This window comes from Filicampus tigris, chromosome 17 (genome assembly GCF_054856515.1).
Source record: "Filicampus tigris isolate MCC_2025a chromosome 17, RoL_Ftig_1.0, whole genome shotgun sequence".
In the NCBI taxonomy this organism is placed as follows: Eukaryota; Metazoa; Chordata; class Actinopteri; order Syngnathiformes; family Syngnathidae; genus Filicampus; species Filicampus tigris.
Window position 1 is genome coordinate 15,099,746 of NC_141233.1, and position 21,233 is coordinate 15,120,978.

The following is a 21,233-nucleotide window of genomic DNA, read 5'->3' on the forward strand; positions in this document are numbered from 1 at the left end:
GAGATTCATTTTCAAGTTGAGGTTTTCACACCTGAGTTAGGGTTTCGAGCCAGGATTGTTAGGCTTTCAAACAAGAGTTAGGAGTTCAAAGTAGGGTTTCAAGCATGTGGTGAGGGGTTTTAATGTAGTGATTCAAACCAGGGTTAACGTTTCAAATTAGGGCTTCAAACCCGGGTTAAGTTTTATGGTTTCATTCTACGGCCAAACCAAGATTATGGTTTTGAATTAGGGTTTCAAACCAAGGTTTATGTTTTAAATGAGTGTTTCAAGCCTGGGTTAGGGCTGGCAAAACAGGGATTTAGTAAATTGACATTTGAAGGGTGTGAGGATATCGCAAAGTTGGAGCACTTGTTTGTTTACTCGGTGTGCTTCTGGAGTTTGGACCATATTTATTATTCATATTCTCTGCTGTACTAATCATAATTAGCGTGTCAACAAGCAAGCAGCCGCGCGTGACGGACGCCGTTCCTGCCTGCGCGCTCACGATAGCCCACGGGAGCGAGCGCGCGCCCGAGAGAGAGCGCGCGCGCGTGTGGCGCGAGAGCGAGGTGGAGCATGGCGAGCCCCGGCAAGGAGCACCTGTACAAGGTGCTGGTGATCGGCGACCTGGGCGTGGGCAAGACCTCCATCATCCGCCGCTACGTGCACCACACCTACTCGCACAACTATCGCGCCACCATCGGCGTGGACTTCGCGCTCAAAGTGCTGCGCTGGGGCGCCGACGACACGGTGCGCCTGCAGCTGTGGGACATCGCCGGTAAGTCGAGTATGAGACCCCCCCCCCCCCCCCCAAGCACCTAAATTGGATTTGAAGCGAAATTCATTGAAGTGACATTACCGGTTAATCCCTGTTCAGCTCGTGGAACTCGTGTGCTCACTTCACTTCCTCAAACGTTGACATTTTTTTTTTTTTTTAAAGTGTAAGACAAATTGTGCACCGTCACCCGGCGCGCGCAACACTACAACTTTCATAAATGTTCGGTCATGTAAGCGCGTACACGAGGGGGCCATGAAAATCATTGTAAAAATCACAAAAATGATGGTGCTCCACTCTAATGATGCTACTGTATACTCATTCGGGCTTTAACTAATGAATATTTTAATAACTGGTAAATCTGTTGATTAATTGACGTTTTAATTTCCATTCCTGTGTTTGAAAACAGAAGATTTCATATTGACAGCACAGAAAAGTTTGAATGGGCGAGTACTGATGCCGGATTTATTTGAAGGTATTGGGTACTCGTGGAGGCTGCCGACACCAGACATCTATACTTAAGGCTCCAACATAAAATCTGACATTGAATAAGTCCTCCTTGGCAGTAGTTGGCGCTATAATGTACTAGTATCGCAAGTACTCGGGAGAGAATACTCGTACTGGTATCTGTCTGTAAAAAAGTGGGATTGAACATCCTACAGAAAAAATGAAATGATTATGGTTCAGTTACTGGTTTGGTCTGTAACATGTCAGAAAATATGCTGCAATATTGTTGATCAGAGTTCCCAAAGTAAAAGTGAATGTTTACAAATGTTTTATTTTGATTCAACACGAAAAGACAATAAGTCTGCTACAAAAATCTGACAATATTTACGGTTGAGAGGCTGAAATTCAGAAGATTGACAATTTGAAATGAGGTAAAGTCTCTAAATATGCAAAAAGCAAGCAAAACGTTGAACTATAATACAAACATTGTAATGTAACCAGAATAAAGTCTGAAAGTTTTCCCAGCTAAACACAAATGTCAGCCTCCTTCGCTCATGTGAGGCTTGTTAGCATCATTTTTTGGGGCGGGGAAGAAAAAAAAAAAAAAAAAAAAAAAAAAAGCACTTAGTGCGTGCAATGTGACACAATCGATGTAACGCGCACACACACAGGTCACCAATGTGCCCTTTGTCTCGCTTGCGTCGAGCGTGAGCTGCGTGACATCCACATCGGGTGCATGCCGCTCATGTGACCTGCGCCATTTAAAAAGAAAAAAGCTGGGCCAATCCGTCAGGGTGCCAAAAAGTCTGCACAGTAATTGCGTGGGTTTTTTTTTTTTTTTTGGGTCTGCAAAGGGGGAAGTGCAGGGTGCACATCCTGTCATACGGCGACCGGTGATTCAGCTGCTCGCTTATTTGTTTCGCAGACGGAGAATGTCACGGCGACGACGGCAAGAACCTGCTTTTACACACACACACACACACACACACACAAAAGCAGGTCTTGTGCAAATAGTCATTGTTAGTGTCAACAAGCACAGCCTGTGCGCACTACAGGAATGTGCTGCAACATCTTCAACACAACAACCATGTCTGTGAGTGTGCGTAAATGAGTGCGACACAACAGATCAGGAGCATTTTGGTAATATGACTCACGGTCATTGGCATGGGTGCCTTCATTGTCATGCTGAAACAGAATGTTACTTTTTCCTAGTAAAAAAAAGTCGCAAAATTAGGAAAAAAAAACAAAAAACAGTTTTATTTTCTCGGAAGTCATATGTTTTAGAGATGAATAGTTTATTCCAGGAAAAAGTCCACATTTTATGAGAATAAAGTTGTACTGTATTTTTTTCGGACTATAAGTCACACCAGTCAAAAAAATGCATCCTGAAGAAAAGTTATATTGGACTATAAAGCGCATTTTTGGGGGGTGGCAAATTTTGACAGATACCGAGACCAACAACTGTAGAGCTCGGACTCGCACCCAAAAGCTCTGTTTCCTAATTGTGTCGACGGCAGCGAAAAGTTCCGGTTGGATTTCAAACTTCCCACTTCTAATTACGGAAAAGGTTTTCTTTTTAGTTTAAAATGGCTTCCGTGGTTTAAAATGGCTACCCTTAACTAGAATCCTGCGTTGCATTATGTTTAAAGGTAGGAATCCTGGTTGGTTATTTGTATTCTTTAAAGTATAAATGTGCACGTTTCCTACAAAAACGTTGCAAAAATGATTTCTTTCAAAAAATAAATCATTGTAATATTAAATTACTTTTTTTTTTTTCCAGAGTAACAACTCAATGTTTGTTCATAAAACAGTGGCTTTATTACAATAGTTAAGTGTATTTTTTTTTTTTTTTTTAAAAGCCTAAGAATTTATTTTTTTTAACAAAGTAAAACATTTTACTGGGAATAATTTTTTTTTTTTTTTTTTTAAGTCAGATTCTTCTTGTAAAAAGTCTTAAAATCACAATGAAGTCAGACCTTCTTAAAACTCATTCACTGCCAGACATTTTCAGATCCTCTTTTACCCAACGTTTAAAAAAAAAAGATTAGAACAAATAGAAATAAATTCCTGGATTGAATGTCTGGACTGTGAAAAGACATATAAAAAGTTTTTGGCAGTGAGTGAGTGAAAATGATCCCTCCTCCCCCATAAGACATATCCAGAAAAACATTTAACATTTTTGTTATTGCGTATTTGTGCGCAGGTCAGGAGCGCTTCGGTAACATGACGCGAGTGTACTACCGCGAGGCAACGGGCGCATTCATCGTGTTCGACGTGACGCGTCCCAGCACCTTCGAGGCGGTGCTCAAGTGGAAAGCGGACCTGGACTCCAAGCTGACGCTGGCCGACGGCGTCGGCGTCGCCACCGTGCTGCTGGCCAACAAGTGCGAGCAGGGACACGCGCTACCCGTCAACGGTCTCAAGATGGAGCAGTTCTGCAAGGAGCACGGATTCGCCGGCTGCTTCCAGACCTCCGCCAAGGTTGGTGTTGATTTTTTTTTTTCACATGCTAGGAGATGGCATATACGGTGGATTAAAAAAAAAGGCTACACACACCTGTACACATGCCAGGTTTTTTTAAAGTTCAGATGTTCTATTAGGTTTTTGTTCTTTTTAAAACATCATTGTTGAGTCCGCCAAGGTTGGCTTTGATGTTTTTCAATGCAGATGACGAAGTGGATTTAGGGAAAAAAAAAAAAAAAAAAAACTACACACTCCTGTTCGAATGCCATTTTTTAAAAATTGTTCTCTTAGGATTTTTAAAATGTCATTTTTAAGCATCATTTTTTAAATATTTTACTAAGATTGTTTTCAAATCATTTTTGATTTCTTGCGAAAATTTGTGGCATGTTTTTTTTTTATCTGTAAAAGCAAATTTTCAGAAAATGTTGAGCATTTTTCTGTCATTAAATGAAAAGAAAAAAAGAAGACAAATCAAATCTGTTTTAAGAAAAAAAAATAAAATTAAGTTTTAAAAAGCCGAAGAAAAAGGGAATCACGGTTGTTCTTCCTCTTGTCACAGGACAACCTGAACATCGACGAGGCGGCCAACTTCCTGGTGACGCAAATTATGGCGAGCGAGCACGACTTCCTGAGGAGAGCCGCGGCTCCCGACACCGTCAAGCCGCAACTCGACCAACGTCGCCAGTCGGACGGATGCGCGGGATGCTTCAAGTGAACTGAAGACCCTCAAAAAATTCATTTTGCACATCTTTAAGTTTCAAATCCTTTTCTTTTTTTTTTTTTTAATTTATTTGCCAAATTTTGTCAACTGACAGAACAGTGGTAGTGGTAGTTGTATTTATTCTATTAGCTTTCACTCATCAGTCACATCAAAATTCATTGAAAAATCTTTCACAATTTCACACATAAAAATCAACACGGATGGAACTGCTTGTGTGTGGATGTCACCCTTCAAAAAACATAATCGCCTAAGGCAGCGGTTCTTAAACTTTTTACACCAAGTACAGCTGAAAAAAAAAATTTGGATCTCCAAGTACCAGCATCATGACCAACATTATAGTACAGTACTGTAGTTGGCCTAAGTGTTAATTTTTTGAGGGCCACTGTAACCTTAAGCACAGTTTGAATATCAACACTGCTTAAACAAATCTGGGGACAAATCTGTACTCAAGTAATGATTCAGTTATAGTGTATTGTACAAAAACAGTTAAAACGTGTATCTGATTACAGGTTTGAAAACAAACGATGCAAATTAAATTAAAAGTAAACACAACTGAAGTGGAATTAACAAATTCACATTGTTGGATTAAATGCTACTGCTGTGACATTACGCCCAGTTTGAACATTTTATTCTGTGATTCTTTCGCATACCACAAGAGGGAGCCTGCATACCATTAGCTTGGTGCTAGTAGTAGAATCCCTGGCAGAAGGAAAAAAAATCTTTGAACAATGGCATTTATTTTAATAAAACACTTTCAATTTGTTTAAAAGGGACAATGTGTAGAATGTTAGATTTTTCAATGATTTAAAAAAAACACTATTCTTATATATGCAAAAAAAAAAAAAAAGCTCTATCACATCAACGTAATTATTTTTATATTATCGTAGGTGAAGTAATCTCAAATTATATTACGTAGGGCGCGTCTCCCCTACAGGAGGCTGGCTTGTTTCACTGCCAACTTTGTGCTACGGATAACCGAGGGAGACAAACTTGGCGAACGTAGTTCCTCCACATTATGACTACAGCATTTGTAACAAATGCAATGCACTTACTTTTTGACTTATACTTATACTTGTACTAGAAATCGTTTGTGATGACATTTTCTTGCACCTCTGCTGAAAAAAACTGTTGGTAAGCTTGCGACGTGTGTTGAGGTCTCTCGGAGGCACCGTAGTGCGTGTGCTTCAAAACGCACACGTTTCCATTTTAGGTCGCTGCATTCTATTAGTTGACCACTAGATGGCACTGAATTCTACACATTGTCTTTTTACTGATGACATTTTTTTTTAACCTTTTGTTGTTATTTTTTAATTAACAATGCTGCAGATTTGCATTTTATTTTTTAATTGTAGAAACAATTTAAATCTGCCTCACTGTTCATTTTGTATTTAATGTGTTGGAGAAAATTGTTAGATAATGTAAAACATTTCCAATACTGCACACACTTAATCGTCAAGATGCTCACTGATCTGATTTCTCACAAGAATTTCAAGGGTTCAAAACGTGCAAGTGTACCTGCTTCTGTGTGCACTTGTGTTTTTGTTTTGTTTTGTTTTTTCATGCACAATGTGGACACGAAAGAGATAATACAGCGCGTCATACATCTCCACCTGGATTACTTCAGGGTAACATTTAATATGCTAACACAAGTAAACCTGAGTAGGGAAAGTACCCAAGATGGACAAGGATTTCACACCGTACCCTGTGGTGGGCTGCTATTTCAAACGTGAAATGCGAATGTGCTAACAGTTGGTATGCTAACACATAGCAAGCTAGCTCTGTGCTAAGGCAGTTTTACTTTGATTTTGCACACGTACCAGTGGTCCATACCATATCATTTCTGTTAAGGAATGCTAACGTGTGTAAGATTTTAACACAGCAAAGAGTTATACATCTTGCACTGTAGTTGGTTACTATTTCGAATGAGAATTAATAAAATGCTAAGTGCTGGAATGCTCATATAAGGCAAGATAGCCACCTGGCCCGATTACAGAAAGAAGCGCTAAGGCTGGTGTACAAGGATTTACACATGTAGTAGGCTACTATTTGTGATTAGAAATACCAATAGTCATTAATCGCATTACTAACCTTCTTCATGCTGAACTGTTCCGCCATTTTGCCAAGGATTGGAGTCCATTTCACGCACCAGCACGTTCGACGTAAAGACCCCACCTAAGTGACATTTCAATTAAGTGGATTACGTCGACTCCTTCACGACAACATGGCGCCCTCTAGTGGCACATTGGCCGTATTACAACCTTTTATGAGCGAGCTGTACAAAAAGCTGGACATTTTGCCACTCTCCCTAAACGAGCAAATAGGTTTCCCCCCACTAAAATAAAAACCTCTACAATGTTTTACCCCAACAAATTTGAACATAAACGCCATAAATCAGTACGTTGCAAGTGTTTCGCATGTTTTGAGTGGAGAATTCATTTATTTAAACCTTGAGTAGCTATTTTTACACACATGAGCATAGTCCAACTGAAGATGGTGTGTTTTAGTGTAATCTGTACATATTTAAACGTATACAATTTACCAAAGGTCAAAGGTTGGCAGTAAAACGTTTACAGCAAAGAAACAGAACGCAATAGTAGTAAATACTAGAATGTGTCAATTACTGACACTTGGCAGGACATTTATGGCTGAGTGTACCCCTTAAAGCAGGGATGGGCAAACCATGATGTAATACTAAAATGAATTTTGAAAATTTAAATAATGTAATTGGTTAATTCGCTATAGTTAAATGTTGTATAATAGTTCAATTTCAAAAATGAAAGATTATGAAAGTTTATGAAAGATTAGAAAAGTAAACATATATATATATAAAGTAAATATATATATATATATATATATATATATATATTTTTTTTTTTTTTTTTTATACCACATATGACGTGGACATGTATTTTATGTATTTTGACGTGTATTTTAAAAAATAAAATAATGAAAATGGTGCCTACGAGTACAAATATAGATGCTGGTGTTTGCATCCACACGTGGTTAAGGAAGTTATTATTACTATATAAAAATAGAAAAATAAGACAAGAAAAGACTATGAATTTGCATGAGGCCTCCATGCCCCTAAACGTCCTTCAGTCTCGGCTGATGTTGAGGAAGATGAAGAGGGAGTCAAGAGTAAAGTGTCCAGGTGTGTCGCGAGGAGGCATTGTGGGTCGAGGAGTCGCAGCTGGTCTGGCCTGAGGTCTCGGGCCTCGCCGCAGACGCGCTGACTGAGCGCCGTGACGCTGAGGCACGTGGTGGTCTTCAGGTGATGAAGATGGCTCTGCTCCACCAGGAGCTTTTCACGCTCGCACTTCTGAGGCAACAGGGAACCCTAACCCATTACTGAAGAAAAATAACTCTGACACACTAAACTGATTGACTAATTTGCAGACTAAGTTATGGTTAACTTACTAAAAACTACTGTAACTGACCTATAGACTCACTCACTCCGCTACCCACAGACCAACAGATTAACTCTACAATTAACTGACTGGGTCACTCAATAGTTGACAAACTACCTAATTGACTGACTAACTCAGAGAATTAACTAACTTGACTGCTAACTGACTAAATAGCTACCTAGCAGATGGAGTAAACTACTTCCTAAGGAACTGAATGACCATTTAAACAGATGATTAACTGACATATGAACTAAACTACTGACTTCACCCAACATTGACCAACAAACCAAACAACCGACTACTAGCTAGCAAGCTAATTGACTAATTACTGTCTGACTGATTAACTCACTGACAGCCTTATAAACAAACTAATTCACTGACTAATTCAAATCAATCACTGACTAAATAATTAAATGACTGACACATTTATTTAAGTTGTAAACATTCTGTTTTGAGGTCACAGACAACCTGTTTAGCTGGCAAGCAGTGTTATCTATGCTGCCGCCATTGCTTGAAGACCGACGTATCGATTAGTTGTGGCTGCCTGGTTCTTACCAGTTTGTTGATTTCCTCCTGCAGGTTTGCGATGCACTCCAGCTTCCTCTTGCGGCAGCGTTGTGCGGCCAGCCTGTTCTTGCTTCGCCGTCGGACGTCGTTGATGAAGTCCAGCTGTTGGCGTGTCAAAGCATGCTGACTGAGCAGATTTTGCAGTTCCACACGGCTCAGACGCACAGCGTAGTCCACAGAGAACGGAAGATCAACCTGATGCACACACACCACAAATATGTTCACTGTAGATGAGGGCACATCAACACCAGATCTGTGGCATGCTAACATCCTAACAATCGCGTTAGCACTGTTGCAATCAGTCTTGTTAGCACTGTGTTAGCACTAAAAATCAGTCGTGCTATCATGCTAACCATTGATCTTGTTCGTCATCCATGTTAGGACTATAACATGAGTGGTGTCAGCACTCTAACAGTCTTGTTAGCAATCGAACAGACGACAATCGAGCAAATGAATCAGTCTTGTACTTTTTTTTTACGTTTGAAAAACAGAATGAACATATTCACACACCAGTTTGGCATGAACACAGTTACATTGTAAGTCAACTGTCAATTATTAAGTGGTGGATTGACATGGCAATGACATCATCAAACCAAGGTGCCAATGAATGTACACTGGACTCTGAGCGCAGGCACATACACACAAAAACACACACTTACTAGTGAATAATTAACTGGTCGTCATAACAACCCAATGCAAACATTTGTGAATGAGTTTCCAAGAAATGTATCACTTACAGCAAATTTAAGTCTTTTCAGTGTTTTCCCAGAAGCCCATTTAGGCAGCTTATGAGTTGGGCCTGAATCAATAGCGCCCTGTTCTGGTCAGTGCTCACCTGTCTGGCCCGCTCTCTGGGACACCATTCTGTCTCCCCGTCTGTCTCTGAGTCACCGTCCTCACCCGAGTTGAAGGATGATAGGCCTGATTGGGACGCTCCCTCACTTTCGGACAGTGTGCCTCCCTTCCATGGCGCGCCACCCCGCTCCAGGTCCTGATTCTGTGTCAGGAAGGGGTACTTGAGGTCAACCCGGAGCCAGTTCTGATGAGAAGGGCCCGCATCAGACCCGGAGTAAGCCGCTACCTCCTCGCATCCTGGAGCTTCATTTTTCAGGGAGACACCTTGGATCAGATTGGGACCACAAGAGAGCTGCGTTCCTGGTCCTCGTCCTTCTTGTTCGGTGATGTTATGATAAAATTGGGCAGAGTCAGACCTTGAACATGTGTCCAGGTTGTCTCCTGTGCCATTTCCTGGTAGATCTGCTCCATCCTCACGTAGTCTTCCAGGACCTTCAACATTCCTTGTGGCACCGGCTAATTTTGTTCCTAGTCTTTGTTTGTGATCTTCGGCGATGCTGTCCTGATGAAAGGGGGCTGAGTCAGAGCTGGGACTGATGTCAAGATCCTTGCATCCTGTTAGTGTTCCAGGGCCTTCAAATTTCCAGGTGGAACTTGCTAGCCGATCAGGGCCACCACAGCAGCTTGTCAGTCCTTGCCACAGTCCTTGCTCTTTGACTGGGATAGTGTTTTGATGCGGAGGGTCGAAGTCGGACACGGGTTCCAAGCCGGTGCCAAATCCCGAAACCTTGGCTCGGTCGCTGAGAACCGTTAGTCTTCTGAGAACTTCATCTTTCTGGGTGGCATCTGGAGCTAGCTTGTGATTATGAGAGAATCTTGTTCCTGATCCATTTTCTTCATCTTCTGTGATAGTGTTTTGGTGAGAGGGGTCAGAGTCGGAACCAAGATACTCCAAGCTGTTCTTGTGTCTGAGAGCTTCAACTTTTTGGATGGCTGCTGCTACCAGAGTGAATCCAGCGGGGAACTTTGTTCCTGGTCCTTTCTCTCCATCCTCCGTCATGGTTTTTGGATGCGAGGGGCTAGAATTGGAACCACAATGCCTGTCGACGTCCTTGGAGCCCATTGGTCTTGCAGGGCCTTCATCTTTTCGAGGTTCACCTGGTACCAGATCGGGACCACCTGGGAACCTTGTGCCTGTTCTTTGGTCTGTGTCTTTTTGTGATGGTGTCCTGAGAAGAGGGGACCTGGGACTCACATTGGTACTATTTCCTGTAAACTCTGCTCCATCCTCATGTCCGGGAGCTTCACCTGCTACCAAATTAGGGCCAACAGAAAACCTTGTTCCTGGTCTTTGTGCTTGGTCTTCTGTGATATTTTTCTGATGTGAGGGGACTGAGTTGGACATGGGATCCTTGTTGGTGCCAATTCCTGAAAGTCCTGTTACATTGTTGTGTTCTGTTGTCCTTCTAGGACCTTCATGTTTCCAGGTGGCACCTGAAGCCAGATTGTGACCACCAGAGAACCGTGTTCCTATTCCTTCTTCCTCATCTTTTGTGATGGTTTCCTGATAAGAGGGCATTGAGTTAAACCAGGGACTCACATCGGCACCAATTCCTGGATCCGTTAGTCTTCTGAGACTCCGTACCGGCTTCGTAACACCTGAGAACCTTGTTCCTGGTCCTTGTTCTCCATCTTCTGAGACAGTGTCCTGATCAAAGGAGCCAGATTCGGACTTGGGACACTTTACCACATTGACACGCTCGCTGCCGCAATTTCCTGGACGCTCCGTTGCATCCCGGCATCCATCAATTTCTGTTGCTAGAGCAGCATCACCACAGATTCCTGGTCCTTGTTTTTCTTCTCTAAAGGCCTTGTTCGATTTGCAATGTTTCTGGGGTGTCTCTTTCCCATAAGCCAGTTGGAACTTTCGATACTTGGGGCCTCCCACACCCCCAACACGCCAAAATGAGAATGTGGTCCTCCTGTCATTCTCCACTGGGCAACTGGGCGGAGTCAATTCTCTCTGCACCGGTTTGACGGCTTCGTCTTCAGCGTCCTCCTCCTTGCTCTTCTGTTTCTTTATACAGCACCTCTTCCTCTGTGTTGGTGGCAGCGGCGGATCTGAGTTAAATTTGGGGAGCAGGAAGTCAAAACAGGTGTGGTCCAGGTCTCGGAAGCCCAGCGTAGTCGCTGCCTGGCGAATTTCCAGGATGTCGTGTTTATTGAAGAGCAGCTCAGACGTGTAGGCAAACGTCAGCAGAGGCTCGAACCCACCCACGGTCACCTAAGAGACAAGACATCGTCATGATAGTCTGCTGTCACTTTTTGGGAATGTGAAACATTATGAATAAATGTGGCCACTACAATAGGGCCACATGAAATCTAATACCCCAAAGGATTGGAGTAGATAATGTTTTCCAGTGAGTAAAAAAAAAAAACGTGAAGTCATCGTTAGAACATTTTTGTAAATTGGCCATTTGATTAGGTACACATTCCAATTTAAAAAAAAAAAAAACAACTTAATGCATTATTGAGGTATTATTTACGCGTACCTAGCCAAGTGTACTGTCCAGTGAGTGCGAATGTAAGTGTAAACAAATAAAGTAAACAAACGTGCAAACACCGTGACGTCATCATTTGAATGATTTTTTAAAAAATATATATTGGCCACTTCATTAGGTACACTTCCCAATGACCAATAAGTAAAAAAAAAAAACACAATCCAAGCATTATAATCGTTGTAGGTGTCCCTAATCAAGGGTCCAGTGAGCACCCTTCCTAGGGGTAACAAAGTGACGTCATCTTGAGCCAGGAATAAACATATTAGTGAAGCGGCCACTTCATTAGGTATACCCGCCGATGATTTCCAAGACCACATAAATCTTCAAATCAAAGCAATATTATTGGAGGTGTACCTAATGAGGTGTTCAGTGAGCGTGCACATGTCCAGTCAACAAAAATGACGTCATTTCTCAGAAATAAGCATTGCTATAAAATGGCCACTATGACATCCAATACTGAAGTGGGCCAGTGACAGCACGTGTCCATTCGCAGAGATCAACAAAGTGACGTCACCCTCCTCAGGCCACTCACTCAACTGTCACTCAAGCAGCTCTCACCTCGGGTGGCAGCGTGACGTCATCGTCGTCGTCCTGCTCGCGGTGGAGCCTTCCGGCAAAGTAGTCGCTGCACGAGGCCAGCACGGCGCGGTGGGCGTGGAAACGGCGGCCGTCGACCTGCACGGTGACGTCACAGAGCGCGCCGTGCAACCGCAGCTCGTCCAGGCGCCGCAGAACGCGCGCCGGGTGCGCCGCGCACGCGTATGTGTACGAGGGCATCTGCGCGCGCGCACGCACGTTAGGCGCCACAACTGTAACCACGCGCAAAAAATGAGTCACATGTTGATAACAATGCTCAAAATAAATAAGCCACGCTTACCTGTTCGTAGTCTCGTCCAGGTTTTTGGGAGGTTTTGACGACTTTGAGACAAGCTAAGCGAGCTTCACACACTCATCTGTCAAAACGTGTGTGTGCGAGGGAGGGAGCTACCGTGTGCGTGTGCACGCCGCGTGCGTGTGTGTATGTGTGTGTGTTGCAACAGCGCTGACTCATTCTGATAAAAGATGAGCAAGCATGTTTTCCCGTCCAACACCATTCCCGCCTTCCCACCCTCTCTCTCTATTAACCCACTTCCTGGAAACAAACTCAATATAACAATAAATACATGTTAAAAATATTACATTCTAAAACATTTTTTAAAAAAATCTAGACTTTTGTCATTCAATTCAACATTTAGAAATGTTTTGAAAAATGACAACGCGACTACTTGACCAAGAGGGGACAAAAGGAAGAAAATTGTTTCAGCAGTTCAAATTCAAAAAGCGTCACTCTTACGATTATTTCTTGCCTGATATTCAAACTCCTTGAGATTGTGTAATATTTTTGCTTCAAATATAAACCTGAAAATTTATCAAAGTAAAATAATGAAATATTTCACTGCCTCACTTTTTGAATTGAACTTTGAAGTAAAATTAAGTGTAGCGCATTTTCAAAAAACAAAGACCAATTTTTTTGCGTGTGTTGTATTGTGTTGGGTGTACCTAACCAAGTGTCTAGAGTGTGTGCATGGAACATTCCAGAATGTGTGTGTGTGCGTTTTAAACACAACTAAAAGCAGAAGTGTGGTCAGATTGCGACATGAGGCGTCCCAGCGACCAATCGGGTGACAGCTTCAAATCAACTTCCTGTTTCCATGGAACAAAGACAGAAAGCGTGCGCGTGTGGGAATCAAGGTTCGCTTTATTGAAAGATTGTTGTTGAGTGTTTCAACTCCGAAATATTTCCCTTCGTCCAACGACTAATTGCAACCTCGCCTCTTTTCCTTCTCGCCGCGAAAGGAAGTGGACTCGCAAATGAGGGGGAGGGGCTTGGGTGACTCAGACTGCTGATTATGATTTAGTGCCTGGACTAGTCGACTATTTACATCTCCTCTTTAGTTCCCCAAATCCGACTGTGTTTCGATGTAGTAATGCGTGCGCACACATAACCCTAAACCTCAGAGGTGGGTAGTATTCCATTACATTTATTTAAGTAACTTTTGGGGGACTAATTGTACTTGTCAGAGTATTTTTATTGCACCATTGATTTAACTTTTACTCGAGTATTTTTGTTCAGAAGGAATACTACTTTTAGTCTGTTACACTGAGCTACTATCCGCTAGCTTCTTTCATTTGCGTCTTATCAATTATTGCTGACGCTGTCTGTTTGTTTTGTTTCATCAGAGAGACTTCTGCCTCGAGCGCTGTCACGTGACCCGGTTCCACCAATGCAAGGCAACCACTAACCATGTTTGACTTCATTTCACTTATCAAACATAGCCAGGCTGTCGCACAAGTTTACAAAAGAAATTAATTTAAATGAAGCATGGCAGGAATAAGAGCGCGTGACTCGCAGCCCTGGCCTCACATCTGTTTACCTCGCGGACTACTAAAGAAAAAACCAACAACTGTGTCATCTGCCGAAAAATGTGCGTATTTAGGGCCACAAGAACTCCACTTCGAACTTGAGGAAAGACGCTGCAGTTTTCCGTGTAATCTCTGCCTCGTCATCAGAATGTTAATCATTTTCAGCATCTCTTGTGGCCGAATTCACCTTCATTTTCATGTTTTTTAGCTTGTTATTGTTTTAAAGTGATGTTGTTGGACAACATCTGAATTTGCACGCTCCTATTTTATATTTTCATCTTTTGACAGTCACACATCGGTAACTAAGGAGTTGAGTAGTTTTTCACTGAATACTTGAGTAATTCTCGGAAGGATTAATTTTTACGCTTACTTGATATTCTAAAGTAGCAGTACTCTTACTTGAGTACAACTTTTGGTGACTCTACCCACCTCTGACCCTGTTTCCCTAAACCTAACGCTATCCAAACACCCTAACCATAACCTCCCTCAAACCTTGATTGAAACATAACAACCTAAAGATAGCCCTAACCAAGACCTTAACTCCCTAACACCAACCTTAACTATTTATAGTCAAAGAAACCCTAACCCTAAAATCCAAACCCCATAAACCTAAACTCCGAGTTCCCAACTCTCACCGCCTAAACTTAACCATAAGCCTAACATACACACAGAACATTAAGTCCGACTTCAGCGGCGTAGACGTTCGGAAATCCCAGTTTTCTCAAACGCACCGTACATATACTGTACATAATCGAGGCCTAGTTCAGAAGTTTTAATCTTCTCAAATGCTGCCTTAAACGCCGTTTGGACCGCATCACAGCACCTCGGGCTGCCTCCACGCAGCTCCCATGAAAACACCAACATAGCGGCTAACGCGGGCTTAAATGCTAATCTTTGCTTCTACAAAGATGGCCGCCAACGTCGGAGCACCAAACCGACAACGACATCGCATTTGTGCTTGGTTTGTGAAAAAAAGGAGACCAGTTTCCTGCGAAGTGTACGGTCAGGACGAGTCGGGCCTGCGTAACCTTTGCAGTTGCCGCGACCGCTCGCTGTGCGCCGTCACTAGCGTTCGGTTTTCCTCCGACAGACGCCGGAACTCGTCCTCCAGGCGGGTAATCTCCGCCGCCACCTTCTGGTCCTCCACCAAATCGGCCAGCAGCTGACACCTGGAGACGACGACGAGTAGGAGGGGTGAATGTGGCGACGGCGTGCTAGTGTGTTAGCGTCAATGTTAGTGTTATGCTGGAATGTTAGCGCGGACATGCGAGCAGTTTAGCATGGATGTGAAAGTAGCCTCTAGACATTTGCAGCGTGTTATTGTGATCTCACCTACCCTGGTCATCCTATATGCCATCAAAAATCGAAAACGGTAGCCTACTTGACAAAACTCAACACTCGTGACTAGATGCTTAGTACGGCCAAGGATCTGAGGATCCGCCATTTACCTCATCTCTCTACGGCCATCTTGAGTCACATACCGTTACAAGTCAGTAGGACGCTTGCCTATAACAACCGAAAGCTTGTAGAAAATAATCATGACAAAATTAGGTTAGATGGGTCTGTTAAAGCACCACGGTCTTCCTTTAAACTTTTAAAAGCAACATTCTTCGTGATCTGGTGTCGTGACAGGGAAAAAGCACATGGCCCGTCAGGATTTCCAGCAGTCCTTCGTAATGTAAAAGCGAACCAACAGTTACATCTAAACAATGTCAACAGACAGGACGAGTGAGGCTTGGCCACACACAGTAAACGGGTCTGATGGCTTATGCTACGCTGGCGTCACCCTTCGCAATCCGGTTGGGAATTCTGACGTAAGTGAGGAGACACCCGACAAGTTGGACCAGCAACATTCCCGTCGAAAGCCATGATTCACGCTTGCAGGTGGCGAGTGGGCCGGCCCGCTTCGATGGGCATGATTCACCCATTGGTATTTATAGAAAAGTACATTGTTTCTCATAAATGCTAGCTGTTGCTCTGACTCAGTATGTGACTTTGAATTGTGTCTGAGTGTGTGTGTGTGTGTGCGTGCGAGTGTGTGTGTGTGCGTGCTTGAGTCGGGGGGTGCACGCGCCGTGTCGGGTTGCCGTGGACTGTAAATAAAGTGTCTATTAAAAGACGAGCGCAGATTGTTTGGCTAATCTGTTGTTTACGTCTGGATGATTGATGGCTGTTACTTTCAACAGCATCTATTTTGCGCATAAGACGTTTAGCTTTTTACGTAGCAACAGTGTGCTAATGTTGTGTAAATATACACGCCAACGTGTAGCTGTGAATGAATTAGCATTTTACAAGATAATACTCTGTGTAGTGTGGTGTGCTACTCAAACGTTTACATTGGAGTTGAATTTCCCCTAAAGGGATCAATTATTATTTGTATTTTTGAAAAATCAACGTGTGCCATGTGGTGAACAAGTCACGTATTCCTTCTTGAAACTTTTTTAATGTTCTTCTGATGTGAATAATGAAAAAATTGGATGGCTGAAATGCAACTCACTTGCGTTCCTCCAGAGCGGCGATGTCGTGCTTAACTTGGTGAAACTCCTTCGCCATCCTGCAGTGTTCCTTGTACACGTGCACGCTCTCCTTCAGGGCCACGCACGGCGACACCGGCTAAACCAATACACAAAAAAAACAAAATGTTAAAAAGTTAAAAATATGACTGTAAATGTAAAGTAGTTTATTTGAGCATTTCTAACTGACTTAATGATAATTAATTGATCATTTATTTAATAATATATATTTTTTTATATTTGAAATAGATTTTATTTAGATAAAATATTTGTAAATTAATAAAAGAAATGGATGTATAAGTGAACATTTTTCCACAAATGCACCATCACAGTTGATTTTGTCTCCATGACAACACGTTGTGTTGTGCCTCATATATGTACCTGAAGTCGTTGTTCGAGATCCGGGAAAGTCTGAGCGAGGTTATCGGCATCTTGTGCGTCTGTTGATTGAAAGCAAAAACACATTCAGTTATCACACGTTGCTAATTAATAATATTTAATTGCACACATAATCAGTTGAAAGTGCAGATTGAGGAAAAAAAAAAAAAAAAAAAAAAAAAAAAAGCACTCCATCCTCTGTGGACGACCGTTAATTACTCTGGGGTGCCCCTAGCGGTCACGGGACCTTACGCAGGTGCTTAGTTGTCTTATGCCTTGGGCTGGCTCTGTTTTCATCCTAAAATGGCGTACCTAATGAAGTGTCCGTCGGGTGCAGGAGCAGAGAGAGAATCAAACAGGCAGCCGGTGCGTGAAGTCATGCGCAACGCGCGACGACAATTCCGGGCAGGCGTGACGCAACCTTCTAAAAGCGTCCACGCCGCCGTGCGGAACAACAACAAGAACGTTTGTGCCGCTATGTGGGACGTGACAACATGACGGGTCCACGGGATGAACCCGGGTCGGGGGTTCGGGTGGCGGGGTGAGGGAGGGAGGGAGGGCGGGGGGTTTAACACCTGTCAGGGCTGCAGCGCGCAAGAGTGAATGCAGGTTGCGTGTGGCGGTGGCCGGGGTCTGTGGGCTCCATTTTGGTGGTCAGAATGCGCTGTGCGTTTTCCCACACATGCTGGGAACACAGCCGGACAGCTTTGGGGCGTCTCGAATGATCAAACGGCACTTCAACTAAGTTGTTATCAACATTTTGGGGGAGTGGGCCACAGCTGCGCGTGTGTCTGTGTGCGTGCCTGTGTGTGCGTATACCTGATGTGTGGTCAAGGCTGAAGGAGATCCGAACTTCGGGCGCATCAGGGGACACTCTTCTGGCTGACGTGATCATTTAACCTTGCGTCACAGTCCTTGATGTAAACAGTGACATCATCATCATTAGACTTGAAGCAGCACGTCGATCATATTGGTTGTTATGTAACGAATGAACTTGAAAGCTAGCTGGGGATGTTTGTCTACTAACTGACTGACTTAGTAACCTAAGCACCGACTTAGTAACTTAAGGAATAAATGATTGAGTCACCAACTGTCTGACCCATGGACTGATGGACTAACCGAGAGTCAGACAAATTTAAGACTGACTAACTCACTGGCTAAGTAACTAACTGACTTACCGATCCAACTAACTAACTACCTGGCTTGATGACTGACTGACGAACCAACTAACAGACTGACTGCATAGGTATCCAATTAACTTGACTTCAGAGTCTAACTAACTAGCTGGTTAACTGGCTTACTTAGTAATTACAAACTAATAAAGTGACTACTTAGTTGGTTGACTGATTGACTGAAGACTTAATTAACTGACTTGATGAGCAACTGACAGAATTGACTAGCAAACAGAATGGAAAGGTGAGCAACTGAATGACCAACTACTAAGTGACCAACTTAACAACTGACTACCGAACAAATTAACTGGTTGATTAACTGACTATTTAACAGACTTGATGAGTGACTGACTGACAAAGCAACAGACTGACTTAGTAAATAACTGTCTAACTGACTGCCTAGCTAACTGTCCGGCTTTTACTGACTAACGTAAATGACTCACTGAATAACTAACGTAGTGGTTAACTACCCGTCTGACTATCTATGCTACTGACAGACTTACTAATTAACCGGTCCATTGATGGACTGGCTAGCAACGAACGCTAACTGACAAAATTACTTGTCAATGAATTGACTCACCAAATCAATAAGTGCTTAATTGACTTACTGTCCAACTGACTGACTAATCGACTGGCCAACATACTGACTTAGTTAGCAACCAATTAGCTAACTGACTGACCAATTCAATGTCGTACAAACTGACAACCTAATTGACTTATGAGCGACCGACAACCCTGGGGGCGCCGTCAATCAAAACACAGCAGAATTTTTGATGCAGCTCTTGCATTGGATCTCAATGGACGGCGTACCTAATGAAATGTCCAGTACGAGGCGGTATTTTTTTTTAGTGCATGCATCAGTAAACAAATCATGCAAATAGGGCTTTTTTTTCCAGGTGTACCGGCTCATGAACTCTCTTCAAAGTGTGCATTTGACAGCTGTCACTCAAACATGATGACACTCCCCATGCATTCAAAGCAAAACAAAGAGCTTACCGGAAGCAGCCCCCCCACCCTCTCAAAACAAACCCACAAAAAGTCTTAAGTCGGGCAGGTCCGGTCCACAGAGTTTCCTGAGCTTTCGGGCTGGTTCTGGCGCCGGGCCCCCCTCGCCTCTCCTGCCCCCCACCACCACCACCACCTCCTCCTCTCACCGCCTGCTTCGGGGGTCTCGTCTAGACGCGCTCCTGTCCGCACACAAACTACACAAAAGCATCAGTATTGTGCCCCCCCGTCGTCCACGCTCCAGCCAACCCTTCACAATAAAACGTCTCGGATGACATGGCTTGACCCCCTCCAACCCCCGGTGCTCATGCGGGACTCTCATAACTAAAATAGCAAAGATGGCGGAAGGAAAAATGCAATAAATCAAGACGTGTGTAATATCACACCTCAGGCCACTTCATTCGGTACACTGTCCAATGCCACCCAATACAATATTGCATCATTACACACAGTTGGCCGTTTCACTCCAGGCCTATAGGTGGCAGTATGTGCTATTTCAAAGTAGATTAGAGCGGTTTACTGGCAACACGGCACCATCTGCTGCATCTGGTGGAACACTGCCCCACGAGGCCCCAATGTAAGTGGACTGTAACAATAAAAGAAAAAATGAAACTGTTTACATAAACTGGGGGAATTGTATTCCAGCTGGCAACAAATGATGGAGCAAAGGTATCGCAAGGCCAGTCAGTAGAAATTTTTGTAATGTTGTTTGGTGCATTTCATCGTTTTGAGACCAGTGAATTCTGCCTAGCAACAAGTAAGCAGACAATAACCCCCACCATTTTTGAAAATATTGTGGGGAATTGTATGTCCCTTGTGTTTTATACTGTGTTCCACCATTTTTTGTTTTGTAAAAATTATTTGGCTACTGCGGAGCCTTATGAATTCTGCCTAGCAACAAGTGGCTGGGCAAACATAACATAATTATTTATATTATGTAGTTCATTGTCTGAGCCACCATTTATATATATATATATATAATTATAATCTTAGTACAATGGTGATTGAGCCTTTAATTCTGCCCGGCAACATGTGACGACGAAGCTCCGGAAAATATTTAGAGCCATTTTCCTGATTTAATTTATTTTTTCTTACGTTGTTTTCAGTTGTTTAAAATGAATTAAACTACCTATATACTTTGGTGCACTTTTATTGAAATTATAAGTTTCATGTACTTGATATTTTATGTTGTGTTCTACCATTTTAATGTAAAATTTCTTTTTTTTTTTTATGGTTCTAAATCGGCCAAGCAACAAGCCACAAGCCACTGCGCAAACTTGACCAGAAAAAGGATAAGAGCAATCTTGATTTATATTTCAATTGTTAATTTAAATGATTAAAGACTAATAGTAATTATGAACCTAGTTCTGCTGCTTGTGTGTTTCATAACAGAGCGCACAGTAGTTTAGTCTTATTTGATTGTAGTTTTACGTCTTTATTGAAGCAGCTGGTGTCTCTCATAAACAGAAACCAAAACACCTTGGCGGAGGTAATAAACTCCTTATTGCGGGTTTATCTATAAGACCTTTTCACAACATCCAGCGCCTCATCTGGACGGCGCCGACTGTTTAGTGCCACAAAAAGCTTTTTTAACGCGCCGCGTCGGGGGGCCCAAGATAGCCAGCGTGTCGTTCAGGTGAGGTCATCGCGCTGCGCTCAGACATGCTGAATGCCAAGGTCAGCGGCGTAATCCCTGCCCTCATTCATGACGGATTAGACCCTGACGGGAGGGGGCCAGGGGGGTAAAAAATAAATACAGCCGCTAGGGGTTTTGATGGAGAACCACCGCCCGCCGTGACGGTGCTGCTGGGGAGATTACAGGCGCAGTTTTTACGCTCAATCCCGGAATTAATCTGCATGGCATAAAAAAAAAAAAAAAAAAAGTCATTACATGAAGAGATTAAGAAGAGTCCCGAAAGATGAACACTAACCTGTATCAGGGGCTGTCGGAAAGAGAATTCATGGCTACCTCTCTCACACTCACATAGACTAGTGAAACAATCTAAAAAAATCTTGCCGTTGGATCCTGCTTGGATGTAAAACAAAC

At 42.9% G+C, this 21,233-nt stretch overlaps 3 protein-coding genes across 12 annotated transcripts; 1 reads left to right on the forward strand and 2 right to left on the reverse strand.

Moving 5' to 3' along the window:
• Positions 1-214: 214 nt before the first annotated feature.
• Positions 215-4,994, forward strand: rab38b (RAB38b, member of RAS oncogene family). Its single transcript, XM_086057091.1, has 3 exons — positions 215-757; positions 3,405-3,682; positions 4,224-4,994. Exons 1-3 carry the CDS (start codon positions 556-558, stop codon positions 4,377-4,379), a joined length of 636 nt encoding a protein of 211 aa, XP_085913217.1. The 5' UTR covers positions 215-555; the 3' UTR covers positions 4,380-4,994.
• Positions 2,010-13,282, reverse strand: LOC147133582 (transcription regulator protein BACH2-like). 7 transcript variants are annotated; one of them, XM_086057043.1, is made up of 6 exons: positions 12,593-13,282; positions 12,274-12,524; positions 9,195-11,438; positions 8,348-8,554; positions 6,474-6,557; positions 2,010-2,158 (listed from the first exon to the last, which is right to left on the reverse strand). In XM_086057043.1, the coding sequence occupies exons 2-6, from the start codon at positions 12,490-12,492 to the stop codon at positions 2,081-2,083; spliced, it is 2,832 nt and encodes a 943-aa protein (XP_085913169.1). In that variant the 5' UTR covers positions 12,493-12,524; positions 12,593-13,282; the 3' UTR covers positions 2,010-2,080. The 7 variants fall into 7 exon arrangements, with proteins under 7 accessions (XP_085913169.1, XP_085913170.1, XP_085913168.1 ...); XM_086057044.1 differs by lacking the exon at positions 2,010-2,158 and adding an exon at positions 4,488-5,084; XM_086057042.1 differs by lacking the exons at positions 2,010-2,158; positions 6,474-6,557 and adding an exon at positions 6,794-7,722 and having other exon boundaries at positions 9,195-9,356; positions 9,441-11,438.
• A 151-nt stretch (positions 13,283-13,433) lies between these two features.
• map3k7cl (map3k7 C-terminal like) lies at positions 13,434-21,092 on the reverse strand. 4 transcript variants are annotated; one of them, XM_086057105.1, is made up of 5 exons: positions 19,573-21,092; positions 17,829-17,923; positions 17,013-17,071; positions 16,616-16,731; positions 13,434-15,287 (listed from the first exon to the last, which is right to left on the reverse strand). In XM_086057105.1, exons 2-5 carry the CDS (start codon positions 17,902-17,904, stop codon positions 15,122-15,124), a joined length of 417 nt encoding a protein of 138 aa, XP_085913231.1. In that variant the 5' UTR covers positions 17,905-17,923; positions 19,573-21,092; the 3' UTR covers positions 13,434-15,121. The 4 variants fall into 4 exon arrangements, with proteins under 4 accessions (XP_085913231.1, XP_085913229.1, XP_085913232.1 ...); XM_086057103.1 differs by lacking the exon at positions 19,573-21,092 and adding an exon at positions 19,178-19,528; XM_086057106.1 differs by lacking the exon at positions 19,573-21,092 and adding an exon at positions 18,992-19,169.
• Positions 21,093-21,233: the final 141 nt, after the last annotated feature.

What these genes read in the sequence shown, in the direction of transcription:
- map3k7cl (XM_086057105.1), bottom strand. Translation starts at nt 17,904, where the DNA reads ATGATCACGTCAGCCAGAAGAGTGTCCCCTGATGCGCCCGAAGTTCGG. An exon ending in CAGCCTTGACCACACATCAG is followed by an intron (nt 17,072 to 17,828) that starts GTATACGCACAC and finishes TTCAATCAACAG; the next exon opens with ACGCACAAGATGCCGATAAC. An exon ending in ATCTCGAACAACGACTTCAG is followed by an intron (nt 16,732 to 17,012) that starts GTACATATATGA and finishes GTATTGGTTTAG; the next exon opens with CCGGTGTCGCCGTGCGTGGC.
- LOC147133582 (XM_086057038.1), bottom strand. Translation starts at nt 12,492, where the DNA reads ATGCCCTCGTACACATACGCGTGCGCGGCGCACCCGGCGCGCGTTCTG. An exon ending in ACGTCACGCTGCCACCCGAG is followed by an intron (nt 11,439 to 12,273) that starts GTGAGAGCTGCT and finishes CTTGTCTCTTAG; the next exon opens with GTGACCGTGGGTGGGTTCGA. An exon ending in CCAGAGAGCGGGCCAGACAG is followed by an intron (nt 8,555 to 9,194) that starts GTGAGCACTGAC and finishes TGTGTGCATCAG; the next exon opens with GTTGATCTTCCGTTCTCTGT.
- rab38b (XM_086057091.1), top strand. Translation starts at nt 556, where the DNA reads ATGGCGAGCCCCGGCAAGGAGCACCTGTACAAGGTGCTGGTGATCGGC. An exon ending in GCAGCTGTGGGACATCGCCG is followed by an intron (nt 758 to 3,404) that starts GTAAGTCGAGTA and finishes ATTTGTGCGCAG; the next exon opens with GTCAGGAGCGCTTCGGTAAC. An exon ending in GCTTCCAGACCTCCGCCAAG is followed by an intron (nt 3,683 to 4,223) that starts GTTGGTGTTGAT and finishes CTCTTGTCACAG; the next exon opens with GACAACCTGAACATCGACGA.